Below are 13,497 nucleotides of genomic sequence, written 5' to 3'. Positions count from 1 at the left end.
TATATATCAGGTTAAATTACATAAATAGTGATTGAACGAACTTTGCATTAAGGTATAAAAAGATTATTAAATTTTAATTTAATATATCATTTTATAATTATCATTAATTAATATTAAAAGAGACTAATGTGGCTAATAATATGGATGGTTAAATAACATAAATGATTATTGAATTTCGTATAAAAATATAAAAAAATTATTAAATTTTACAGTAAAATGTAAAAGCGTTAATATTTCGTTAATCTCTTTTAACGATAATTGATAATAGTTATGGAATTATATGTTAAATTAAAGTTTAATGATTTTTTGATTATAAATTAAAGTTTAATTTTTTTTTATATTTTAATATAAAATTCAGTGATTATTTATATAATTTACTTTATTATATTATTTACCGTTAAATTTTTGTTGTGCAGATTACTGTCTTAAAAGTTGTTTCTACCAGAAGCTTCAATTTCTTGCTTCTTCTTTTGTAACAAAAAATAATTCTATTGTCATATAAAAGTGTGCTTCCTAAGCATGAAATTCCCATAAAGGAAAAGAATTTTTCAGAATTAAGCAGTGCCTTAGAAAAGTCTACTTCAAAGAATTTCATTATCATAACGTCTTTTTTTTGCCTTTTTGGTGTAAGAGCTCAGAACTTAAATAAAAGGGCTGAGCAGGAATTAATTGCATATGATTGCGCACGTGTTTCAAAAAAAACAAGAGGATGTATTTCAAATAAAAAATTAATCTACATTGCCCCGACATATTTATCGAGGGATTTATTGAAGGGTATTAAAAAGATAAAAATATCCTTCCCAAATTGCAAATTTGCAAACTCTACCATTGCCTTGCTTGCATGCTCTCTCCTCTCTCCCCTTTCTATGGTCATTGATGCAATTGTTGACTACTCGTCATTGTCGCCTCGTTGACTGCCACTGCATCCTTTCTCTATCAAAGATGAAGTAGTGGTCAGTGAGGTGGCAAGATAAGGTGGCTAGGCAAAGGCATGGACGGTCGATGGTTGCATTGACGGCCATGAGAAGGGGAGAAAGGAAAGAACAGGCGAGCAAGACAATGGCAGGGTTTGGAAATTTGCATTTTAGGCAAGGGCATTTATGTTTTTTTGACTCCTTCGATAACCCCCTCGGTAGAATCTGGTGGGTAGTGTAGAAAAGCTCAAAGATAAAAGGAAAAATAACTACTGCTAGGGGAGTGAGAGTATGAATTAATCGGTTTGAAAAGTATTTTTTAAATTAAATTATTAATGGTATTTTGATTATTTTTTAAATTATAATCAAATCCTTAAGAACACTCAAGTTATAACTTAGTGGCTTGGTCCCTTTGAGCGATTTGAAGAAATATAATACAAGGTTTAATATATATGATATTTTTTTAATAATTAAAAAATATGATATTTAATTTTTAATATACAAAACATTAAGGTTGCGTTCTCTTTACTTTTCAATTTTCAGTTTTGAGTTTTGAATTCATTTTCAATTTTCTGTTTTGATAATCTGTTTTTAGAAAATTGAAAACGCGTTCTCTTTGTCATTTTTCAAAATTATTTTTCAAAACAAAAAATTAGAAAACGCATTCTCTTTGAAATTTTGAAAATATTTTTTTAATAATATTTTATTCAATAAATTTGATTATTAAGTAAATTATAAATATTTAATGTTAATATATTATTAAAAAAATATATACATTTTAAAGTTAATAAATTTTGTAATATTTTTTTCCATTACAATAATAAAATATGAATAAATAAATAAATAGATGTATTTTGAGTTTAGAGTTTGTTTTGGATGAAAACACTCAAAATAACTTTTTGTTGTTTCGAGTTTTCTTTACAATTTTTTTTTTGTTTTCAAAAATGTATTTTTAAAAACAGCAAAGAGAACGCGTTTTCATTATTTTAGAAAACTGAAAACTAAAAATGACTTGAAAACAATAAAGAGAACGCAACCTAAGATTTTATATCTCAACTATTAAAAATTATTACTTTAACTTTTTATCGGAACAAAACGTTGGCATGTATATGGATCTTAAAACTCATTGTTTAAGGGAAAGTGTCCTATTATTGATTCTGTAAGTTCCACTTTTTGAGTTCTTAAATCTGTTTTTAAAATTCATCATGTTCTATTATAATAAAAATGGGGAGAGTTAGATCACAATTTCCTTTCTTAGTTTTCTTAATCGTTTTTTGATGAATCTTGATGGTAAGGGGTAGTGTTAAGAAATTTTGTCATCATAAAAAAAGGAGAGATTGTTGTTATGTTTTTAATGTGATTTTGACAATAAAAAACCTAATAATTTTAGAATTTGAAAATGAAATAGTTTGTATATCTTTGAAATTTTTAAATGAAGTATTCATGGCGTAAGAATGCTAATTCTTCCAAACATCTTGACAAGTCATATAAAATCTTCATTGATAAATATTTTATCTTGGAAAATATCTCAAGAAATATTTTTTTGAACTCAAATGAATGTGTATGAATCATGCCTAAATTGTTTTTTAAAAATCATACACTTATGTTAAATAATGAAGACAAAAATTGTTGACTTCTCTATGTAAATTGTTGATTGATTCATATCTCATCTCATGGGCTATTTTAAAGTTCAAAATATGACTCGATGTTTGTAAAATGTCGACCTTTTTAAGCTTAGAGAAAAAATAGTCGAAAGTCCTTAAAAACTGTCAACATACATTTTTTAAGCTCTCGATTGTTTGATTCTAAGTTTAAAAACAGTCGACAATGATTATAAAATGTCGACTTTATGTCTATCGATTGTTTGTGTTGACTTCTTTTGAAAATGTCAAAAGATCTTCAAAAGCCAATTTAAAATTTCAAACGTTTTGAAAGAAACAATCAACTAAATTTACCATTTGTCGACAGTTTCTTGTTTGATATTTTAAAACAGCTAGTTTTCAGGCATTAAATGCAATTCAATGGTCACAATTCAAATATTCAATGCATTGGACTATCAAAAAGCTATAAATAGAGCATAAAGTTGCAAGAGAATAAGCTAATGAACAAGTGCAAGTACTCAAGTTACTTATTTTAATATTCACATGTCTCAGGCTTTTAATTTTTACATTCAAAGGCAAGTTGTAACTTTGTAAATCTAGATAAGACTTTAAATTTGTATTTTTGAGGTTCATTATAACTAAGAGAGTTATCTCTTAGATTCACTTTTTGTTGTTGCCAAAATACAATAATTAAAAACTTTTATGAGTGGAGCGTGCGTAAATGCCGTTGACCCCGAGATTAGAACAAAAAACGATTCTGCAGCTGGCTTCCGAAACGAAACTTCCGAAGCTCAGTATAAGATTTGTTCTGAAGACCAGCGTGGCACTTCCGAAGTCTAGATATGGTGAGCTTCCGAAGATTATGCGGAGGGCTTCCGAAGGTATTCTAATGGCCTACTGAATGCTTCCAAAGGTCTTCTGAAAAGATTGCTGCCAAAAAATGGTTGCTGAGGTAATCTTCCGAATGTAGTTTGCGGTAGCTTCCGAAGCTTCTATAAGAGAATGGTTAGAAGGCTTGTGGGACTTTTCCCACGAAGACCCTCCGAAGCTTAAGTCAGTATGGAAGGAGCACTTACATAAGGAAAGGAAACTAAGATCTTCGAAAGGTAAGTAGTTAGAGAAAATACCAGTGTTCAAAAAAGATCCTTTTGGTGTAATAAGCTTGGCCTTATATAGAGATCAACAATCGACCGTACATGATAGTTCGGAAGATATCTTCTGAAGGCATCTTCCGAACTTCTCAAAACTGTTTCTTTGCTAACATAGGAGGTCGCCTTCCGAAGGTATGCTGCTACGCCTTCCGAAGCTACGGTGTACAACTTCCGAAGCTCATTCCATTCTTCCAAAGATTGCTTCCGTAGATAGCTTCCGAAGCTTACGCTGATTTGCTTCATGTGTCACTCCCTTTCGATTATTGGGGCACCACACTTTTAATTGTAACCAACTGTTGTATTTCCTAGCTTGTAAGTTAAAGAACCTAACAAGTTTTAGCAGAAAGATTTGTAGTTCCTAGCATTGTGGCTACAAGGCCTATCGATTTTGGTATAAGGTTTTTTGTGATGATCCAAAATTTCTTAATTTTTTTTTTTTAAACCAGTAAACATCTTTTCATTAAGTAGCTGAAGCCATTATAAACATCGATATCACTATTCACTTAACAAATTTTTTAGGGCCTACTTGCCCATACATCTAAAAATTGAGGGCACAAAATAAAATACAAAATTAAGCTCATTTCTATTGCCCTCAACACATATCCCATGAATTTTTTTGTTGGGATTGCTCTGTACACATAACTAACACATGTGAGTCAAACTTCGTCAGACACGCCCATATCCATGACTTTTCTTTTACCTGGAATGATGTGAAGCAAATATGAGCCACAAGGCCCAATAAGTATATACGCATACAATAAATGATAACAATAAAATTCATAAGAATGACAAAATCAATAACGATGAGGCAATAATAGGGAACTAGTTAACACAAGGGAACCAATAAGGAGAAAAACAATATGCTTTGCTCACTTTTATTTGACTCATCCATGATATATTATAACCCATCGTAAACCCATATAGATTTATATTACATCATGCAATGACCCCTCATTATGCTCCCATACCCTATCTCATATCACATGCAATCATACCCACATTATACTTTACAACATTCCATACTCATGCATATGCTTTTCCTCATGACATATATATATATATATATTCATTCTTGCCAATGATCTTTTTCTTATGGACTGAGTCCCGCTTACCTAACCCCACTCAGCACAGAAGTATCCATATATAATTCCATGTATGATCACATGTTACCTAATACCTACACACATGTTTGAACACATGCATCCATAATCATACTCTTATACATTTTCCACACCTGCCCTCATATGGCAATTTCTATGCATAATAATTTTCACTCATCATAAATCAATTTGTAATAATACTGGGCACCCACCTCAATGCATAAATGTACACTCCTGAATAATTATAAATATTTTATCAATTTCCTCTCATAACTATACTTTTACCCCTAAAAAAATATCCAACCATTTAGTATGATTAACATATGGACTACACCCTAACTATTAATGACAACCAGGGCTATACAAAAGCTGAACACAAATAATTAGTCGACAACCAGGGAGAAATCAAAAGTACACGCAAGATATCACCAAGATCTTGCATAACATTAGACCTTAATCAAGAAAGACATCACTCCTTAATAAAAATAGGGTAAATCAAAACTCTATTAAGACTTTTGAATAAAATACATCAAGTATTTAAGAAAATCAACAAGATTAAGTATCATCTCAATCACAGGAAGAATAGCCATCACAAAAAGGATTGATTAGGCAAAATTTCAAAAAAAAATCAGATTTCAAATGGTTATTTCAAAGGCCTATTTTGGGCTCATATCTTAGCCGAATGTTATGAATAATATACTCAAATCAAAGCCCTAGATCTCTAGTTTTTGAAACTACAAACGGATTCAAAATTAGAAATAACTACAGGAAGTTGTTACTCAAAAACCGAAACAAGGTAGCTTACTTAAATAGTAAAATTTTCAAATTTTAAATAGAGATTGACAGGGTGATTACAACCTCAAAACTTAACCAAATAATTCATGTAATATATCAAAAGTAAGCCCATTAAGTCTAGTTTACTGAAAAATAAACGAATTTCAATTTGGATATGAACACAGAAAGTTATAGGTAAAAAACCGAAGCAATGATAGATTACACGAAAATAGAATTTTCAAATTCAAGTAGATATTTCATAGGGAACTTATAGGCTCAATACTTAGCCAAAAATTCCAAGTAATGTATCAAAATGAAGTTCAAGAAGTCTAGTTTACATCACAATAAACGGATCTCAATTTAGATGTAAATACAAAAAGTTATAGCCCGAAAAGTACAACATGCGCAAGTTGGCCAAAAATTTAATAATTTCAAAATAAAGAGCACGAAATGAATGAAACTTGCCTTGATTGATGATTAAATTTGGAGGAGAAACAACCTGTTACATGCTGAAATTTCACTCTCCTTGGGCTCCAATTAGAGAAGAAGTAGATGTAGTAGAAGAAAAAATGAAGAACAAGAAAAAGTAGAAGACTGAAAAGAAAAATCATTCGAGTGGGAGTGAAAGAGAGAGAAAGGAAGGGACAAAGGGACAAAAGAAGAGGAAAGTGAGGAGGGATTGGAGAATGTTTGCCACCCCACCCCCCACTTATGCTCTCTCAAATTTGCCCCTCCTACTTGCACATACTCACGTATATAACCATACCCCATTTTGTCATTTTACCTTTTTTTTCTTTTTTTTTCCCCACTTTACACCTATTTATATATATATACACATTTATATACACATAATCTCATTTTTAAAATTTTGATTTTCCCCTCTTTTATTTATTTATTTTATTTTATTTTTCACATAAAATATTACCAACACCTTGCTCAAATAGTAGCATATTTTTCTTTTACACATAATTAATGACAAAATATTTTTAACCCCGATAACGGGTCGTTACATTTTTAGTCGATAAAAATCTCTAACGAGTCTATTGGAGAGGTGGATATAGATTGGTGCTGAACTGATATATATCGTGATCCTTCTTTACTTTTGTTGTTGATTTTTCTAGCATCATTTACCTTTTCAAACACATCATTGTTTCATTGCTCAATATTTTCATGTATACTCAAATCTTCAAAAAGTTCAATATTTTCATAATTTTTAAAGACAACCAATTCACTTCTCCTCTTGACTGTGCAGTGATTCTTGTGTACTACAACACAACAAGGACTAGGAGTGTTCAAAAAATCCGCTGGACCGCGGTTTCCGACCGAACCGAACCCAACCGGACCGAATCGGCCAATTTTTTGAATGTGTGGTTCGGTTCGATTTGAAAATCTGCCAAACCGCGCGGTTTGCGGTTTGGTAGACCGACGATTCGGTTTAAAATCGAACCGCCCGCGTATATATATAATATAATTTTAAAAAATAAAAAATAAAAAATAAAAATATAAAATGGCTTAGGGCGCCATCGGCCTCATTCCTTCCTCTCATCTTTCTCTCCCCCAAATCCTAACCCGAGCCCACCCACCAACTGCAGTCTCTCTCCCTTTGGACCTTCGGATCATCGGCGATAGGCACCAACCCACCGGCGACCCCCACCTCGCAGGCTCTGGTCGCACTTCGCAGCAGACCAGACGCTCATCTTGACATCGCCACCGTTGCCTCGCAGTAGTTCGACTCTGAGCATCCCACCTCCTTCTTCCCCCATCATTTCTGATAGCCGATTCGCCGGTTGCTGGTATCACCTCTTGACACTGTCGTTGCCTTGCAGCAGTCCCGTCGCCTTCTTCCCCATTTTCGATCGCCGATTTGCCGGTTAAGGTAGACTCTCTCCACATTATATTGAATGTTTTGGGGAATTATAACAGGCACCTAAGGATCTTAGGTAGATTAAATGATTAGTATTCAGGTGATTCCATGGAGAATATAGGTCAATAACTCTTTAATGGCATGGCCGCATGGGAAAGATGAGAGATTGATTAATGAGAGATATTGGGAAATTAGATTCTTGAGTTTTTGCTCTTTACTAGAATAAGTTGGCACCCATTAAAGGAGAATCTTGGCAATTGCTAGAGGATTGTTCATAAGTCTTGGGCCGGTAGAAGTTGGGTTGGTGGGCCCATCTTTGTCCAAGACCAGAACTAGGGGAGATGGCTATTGTGTTTCAATAACAAATAATTTTAGTGTAATTTCAATTAATATCTTTAATAAAGTAAATAATTCTAGTGTAATTTTAATTTAATCTAATTAATGTACTTTAAATGCTTTAGGATGAATTTTATATAGGTGTTATGACTTTAGAGATTGTCAAACACTTGTGTTGATATTTATTCGAATAATTCCGATAATGATGGTTAAGTTAGCCTATTCACTATCTATAAACTAAATATTTTTGTAGGAATATTACAACACCAAAGAAGATATAACTTAAAAAGAAAAAAAGTTTGAAACTCTACTTTTGATGAGATGACAACAAATGAGGGAACACACCATTTTATGATTTATATGTGTAAGATAGCCAAAGAAATTGAGACAAATTAAAACCATCCAAAATTTAAGATCTAAAAAGTATTCAGTTGATTGAATTAATAGAAAATGAGCTTCTAAAGGATGTCTTTAACTTTAAAATGGTTGATAGTTTATTGGCAGTATTAACAAAATGTAAGAGATCATAAAATCTAGACACTTTTTCAAATTTTAACATTAATAATTAATTACTCGGCCAAAATTAAAACAATCCACCCCTTTATGGTTGAATTTGAATGAATAGAAACTCATGGCATTTTGAATAATTCGAAGAACTTTAATAATTATTACCTAATGAGAGAATATAAATATGTGGTTGGGTAGTGTTTGGAATCTCAAAAGATAATTAATTAATTATTTGGTGTGCTTTAAGAATGAATTACGTGGCATAATACTTGTTCGATCGGGGCATAGTAGTTGTACGGCTAGGGCCTGAGGGTGGCCGGTGGGACAAGTACTCTGTTTGCCGACTAAACTATTATACAGCCAACTTAATCCTTTATTATTTCCTTGCAAATCCTTTATGAAGCTGCATGTTGCTGTGTTGAATGTCCAGTGCCTTGTTTAAATTCAATTTCCAGCGTAACTAATTTTCTCTTAAGTTCTTGATTTTTGAATACATGCATACCCTAGTAAGAAGAAGTCTTTACTCTCATGAGATCAACAAAGACTTATCTACTTATCTCAATTGTTCCTTTGTCTCTAATAGTTGAGTTCGAAGAGTTGCTTAGTCGATCAATGAATCCAAGTTGCTTAGTTGACTTGTAGCTAGCTAGGGTTTAGTTAATGTGAATTCCAAATAATTCATTTTCAAGAAAATATCTCAAATTTTTGATTGCTTCAATGGCAGATGGAATTAGCTAGTAATACCGATCCTGAATGTGTGAGAAACATCAATGAAAATCAAATGACTAATATGACCATTGAATCAAGTAGTGGCTCTAAACCTCCGTTGCCACCTAAGGACTCTAAGGACAAAGCTGTAAAAAGGAAACCTAGGCAGCAATCTGAAATATGGGAACATTTTACTAAAAATTAGGATGATTATTCTGAGCCTAGAGCTGTGTGCAACTATTGTGGCAAAGATTATGCAAATGATACTAGAAGAAATGGGACAAGTACTCTTTGGAACCATATAAACAATCAGTGTAAGAAGAATCCTTACAAATTAGAAGATAAGAAGCAAAAGATTTTACATTTTCTAAAGAAGAGTGACAGTGAGGATGGAAGTGGACCAGGTAGTACTGTTGTAGCTACAGGATTTAGTCAGGCAGCTTGTAGGATGACGTGTGCCAAAATGATTGTCATTGATGAATTGCCATTTTCGTTTGTGGAGCAGGAAGGGTTTAGATCATTTTGTAGTACTGCATGCCCTAAGTTTGATCCTCCTTCACGCATTACAATTGCTAGGGATATAATTAGTCTCTACAATGAAGAGAAGAAAAAATTGAAGTCATTTTTTGTTAAGAATTCACAAAGAGTCTCTCTTACCACTGATACATGGACTTCCATTCAAAATGTTAATTATATGGTGCTTACAGCTCATTTTATAGATTCTGAATGGAAAATGCAAAAAAGAATATTGAATTTTTGTCAAATTTCATATCATAAGGGAGAGACAATTGGCAAAACAATTGAGGCATGTTTGAAAGAATGGGGGATTGAGAAGGTTTTTACAATCACAGTTGACAATGCTGCTTCTAACAATGGGGCTTTTGGGCACATGAGAAAAAAGATTACAGATTTGGAAGAGTGCTGTTTGTGATGGGGAATTTTTACACATGAAGTGTTCGGCTCATATTTTGAATTTGATAGTGGGTGATGGCTTAAAGGAATTGGATTACTCTATTATGGCTGTACGTAATGTAGTTAGGTATGTTAGAGCTTCTCCTTCAAGATTGGAAAGATTCAAAACTTGTGTGAAGAATACATGTAAAGAAGAAAAGGCTCTTGTGTGTTTGGATGTGCCAACAAGGTGGAACTCCACCTATTTAATGTTGGATCATGCACTAAAATATGTTGATGCATTTAACTTGTTGGAAGAAGAAGATTTGCTTTATTCTCAATATTTTTGTAAAGATGATAGAAATGGAAAAAAACATATTGGGCCACCAAATTCTACAGATTGGGAGAATTGTGCAATATTTTGTAAGTTTTTGAAGACTTTTTATGATGCTACCCTCACCTTTAGTGCTTCCTTGAATATTACTACAAATAATTATTTCCATGAAATTTGTAATGTGCTTGGTAGACTAAACAAATGGAGTTCATGTTACGAATCAATCTTGAAAGATATGGCTTCTAGCATGAAGAGAAAATTTGATAAGTATTGGGGCAACATTGAAAATCAAAATATGATTCTTTATGTGGCGGTTGTACTTGATCCTAGGTACAAAATGAAATATGTGGCATTTTGTTTGCACAAACTTTATTCTGAAGATGAAGTTCAAACCATTATGGATTTTATCAAGAGCATTCTAGGGAAGTTAGTGAATTTTTATGCATCAATTGAATCTGATGAACAAGGTGGGACAACTTCTAGACCAAGGTTTCTAGTTGTGGATCCTGATGAGGATGATACTGTTAACATGTTTAAATCCGGTTTTGAGAAAGAAGGTTTTCAAGATAATGCTACTGAAATGAAAATGAGCTTGAAAGGTACCTAGCTAAGCCAAATGAGGATATAAGAAACATAACTTTTGATATATTGGCATGGTGGAAGGTATCTTCGACAAAGTTCCATGTCCTATCACTGATTGCTAGAGATATTCTTGCCATTCAAGTGTCAACAGTAGCTTCTGAGTCAGCTTTTAGCACTGGAGGTAGGGTGTTTGATTGCTTTCGAAGTTTGTTGAGTCCATCTATGGTAGAAGCGTTGATTTGTTGCCAAAATTGGTTGAGAGCTACATCTTTACCATTGGATATGAGCCCAGTATTAGAAGAGCATGCTACTTTTAAATCTGTTGAATCTGGTAATTTTTTATCTACTCATCAAACATGTTTATTATTTTATTTGTATTAACTATTAACTTTAACATTTTAATTTTCTAATTTTATTGTTCTACTTAATATTGCAGATAAGTCCATTATGACAAAAATTTCTTAGCCTTGATTAGTGATGAAGTTGAAGACTTTGGAGCAGGTATTGATATATGGTTTATTATTGTTGTTAGTCATCAGGATTTTATTGTTGATAATAGAACTCCTTGGAGGAATTGACTATAGGATTCTATCTTGATTTTCTTTGGGAGGGTTAAGGGTGTGTTTTTTAGAGTCTTTTTAATTATTTAGATAGTTGGAGAGGGGAAGTTTCAATTTTTATTTGTCATATTTTCAAGCTTCAAACCTTTCAAAAGTTTCCATTACCTTTTTGACATACTATCAAAGGAAATCATGATTTCTTTGAGACCCCATATGGTGTATAATTTGGCATCCATAGTTTACATTTTCATGGATCTAACCTAGAACCATTTGTCAAAACATTTCCCTAAAGTTTATGGAAATCAGACATTTTTTTAATAATTATTTTGGACGACATTGTGTGGCTCACTTGGGTATGCATGAGATGTGTTAATTGATATTTCAGAATAGCAGGAATGGGAAGCTAGGGATCCTAGAAACATGAGGTGTGTTAATACTAGGCTGGAACATGCCACTTTCATTTTTGATACTAGGCTGGAGGATGTTTGGTAAGTTGAAGATTTAGGCAATACAGTAGCCAAAACTAGGTCTTTTTCATCTTTTTGTAGATGTTCTAGATATAAAACTTCTTATGATATTTGTCTTCTCCATTAATTAATGAATGGCATTGCCATTTTCTATTCCCCTATCTTACTGGCAATTTGCTTTTGCAGGCTGCAATAGATTCGGCTGCACCTATTGATGATGCTGGCCCAGTGGAGATTTGTTGGATAATACTGAACCATACGTAGGTTATGGTGGTCCTATGCGTACTTATGGACAGATGTATCAAAACCTGGTGTTAGAATGAGTTGCCCATTTTGTTGCTGGTAGCCTGATATGAATATTGAATAGTGTTGTTTGTAAATTAGGAATTTGTTGCTGGTAAACGAGGATTAAATTAAGAGTTAAATTCTATTTTTAACTGCATTATAAGGTACTCACGTTAACCATATGGATTAAATTAAGTCAGATCAGTGTAAACAGGGAATTTGCAGCAAAAACAAGGAATTTAGTACCGGTTCAGTTCGAACCGAACCGGTCCGAATCGGACCAAACTGGCCTGGACCGGGCCAAATGAAAAAAATTGGAACCCGCGAAAACTTAATCGAACCGAACTGCAAACTGCGGTTCGGTTCGGTTTCATTTTTCGCACCAAATCAAACCGCTCGGTTTGATTTGGTACAAAATCAACTTTGCGGTTTGGTGTTTTAAACCAGCCAAACCGAACCACGAACACCCCTAACAAGGACTGGGTCGCATAGAAACGGAAATATGAGACAATACGAAATAAAAACAGAGAAACGACATTTTTCAGAAAAGTAAAAAATAGAAATGCAGGGAAAAAAGTAAATAAAAAAATATAAAGATTATTTTGTAAATATAATTTTTAATATAGAAATTATAAAAAATAGTTATTCAATATAAAAATAAACATTAATTCCTTAATCTATCCAAACAAACATAAACATAACTTCTATCATCAATAAACTATAACTTGATAATTAAAAACAAACAATAAATTTAGAAAAATAAAATAATCAAATACAATACAATTTATAAAAGTTCATCCACTTCATCATTCTCTTTCTCCATAGTCTCGTTGGTATCTTCATCAGTCTTAAGTTTGTGCTATTTTTTCTGTTTAAAATTTAAGTTTACGTGAAATTTACACAACTTAAATTTCTTTTATAAGAAAAGAGCAAAGACACAAATGTAATTAATTGGGCTTAAAAAAAAGAAATTATAAATTAATTGAAGATTAATACTAGAGAATTAATATTAAAAGGAGAAGAAATTAGAGGAAAAAAAGAGAAGATAAAAAAAAAAAAGCAATAGGAAGAGGGTCATGCTATATAAGAGAAAAACAGAAGAAGTTGATAAGCTGCAAAGCAACAGGGAAGACCAGAGGCACAAGTAGGTAAATTGCAAAAAAGTAGTGTGGAAGTTGTTGCAGGTAGATACAACAATGGCTGAGGAGTGTGGCAAGTGTAGAGATGATTGAATTTTTTCCATCTTTAATCTCTTTGTGGAAGAAAATACATTTTCAAATTGGAAACACAATATTTTTTTAATATTATAAAATAGTCCTGAAGCATTTCTAAAATTACAAAAATGGCTCAAAAGCATCGAAATAGTGCGCCCGAGATGTTTTTGTGCATCATAGACTAAGAATCGGAGGATATGTTTTAATCA

The 13,497-nt window shown here is 32.5% G+C and overlaps 1 protein-coding gene across 1 annotated transcript; it reads left to right on the top strand.

Annotated features, from left to right (window-relative positions):
• The first annotated feature begins 8,971 nt into the window (after positions 1-8,971).
• On the top strand, positions 8,972-12,004 carry LOC127808595 (zinc finger BED domain-containing protein DAYSLEEPER-like). The gene is made up of 4 exons (XM_052347169.1): positions 8,972-9,103; positions 9,161-9,878; positions 10,561-10,779; positions 11,976-12,004. Exons 1-4 carry the CDS (start codon positions 8,972-8,974, stop codon positions 12,002-12,004), a joined length of 1,098 nt encoding a protein of 365 aa, XP_052203129.1.
• The last annotated feature ends 1,493 nt before the right edge of the window (positions 12,005-13,497 follow it).

This window comes from Diospyros lotus, chromosome 8, assembly GCF_014633365.1.
Source record: "Diospyros lotus cultivar Yz01 chromosome 8, ASM1463336v1, whole genome shotgun sequence".
NCBI lineage: Eukaryota > Viridiplantae > Streptophyta > Magnoliopsida > Ericales > Ebenaceae > Diospyros > Diospyros lotus.
This window is presented reverse-complemented; position numbering and strand designations above follow the sequence as displayed.

What these genes read in the sequence shown, in the direction of transcription:
- LOC127808595 (XM_052347169.1), top strand. Translation starts at nt 8,972, where the DNA reads ATGGAATTAGCTAGTAATACCGATCCTGAATGTGTGAGAAACATCAAT. An exon ending in AGGACTCTAAGGACAAAGCT is followed by an intron (nt 9,104 to 9,160) that starts GTAAAAAGGAAA and finishes ACTAAAAATTAG; the next exon opens with GATGATTATTCTGAGCCTAG. An exon ending in TACAGATTTGGAAGAGTGCT is followed by an intron (nt 9,879 to 10,560) that starts GTTTGTGATGGG and finishes TTTATTCTGAAG; the next exon opens with ATGAAGTTCAAACCATTATG.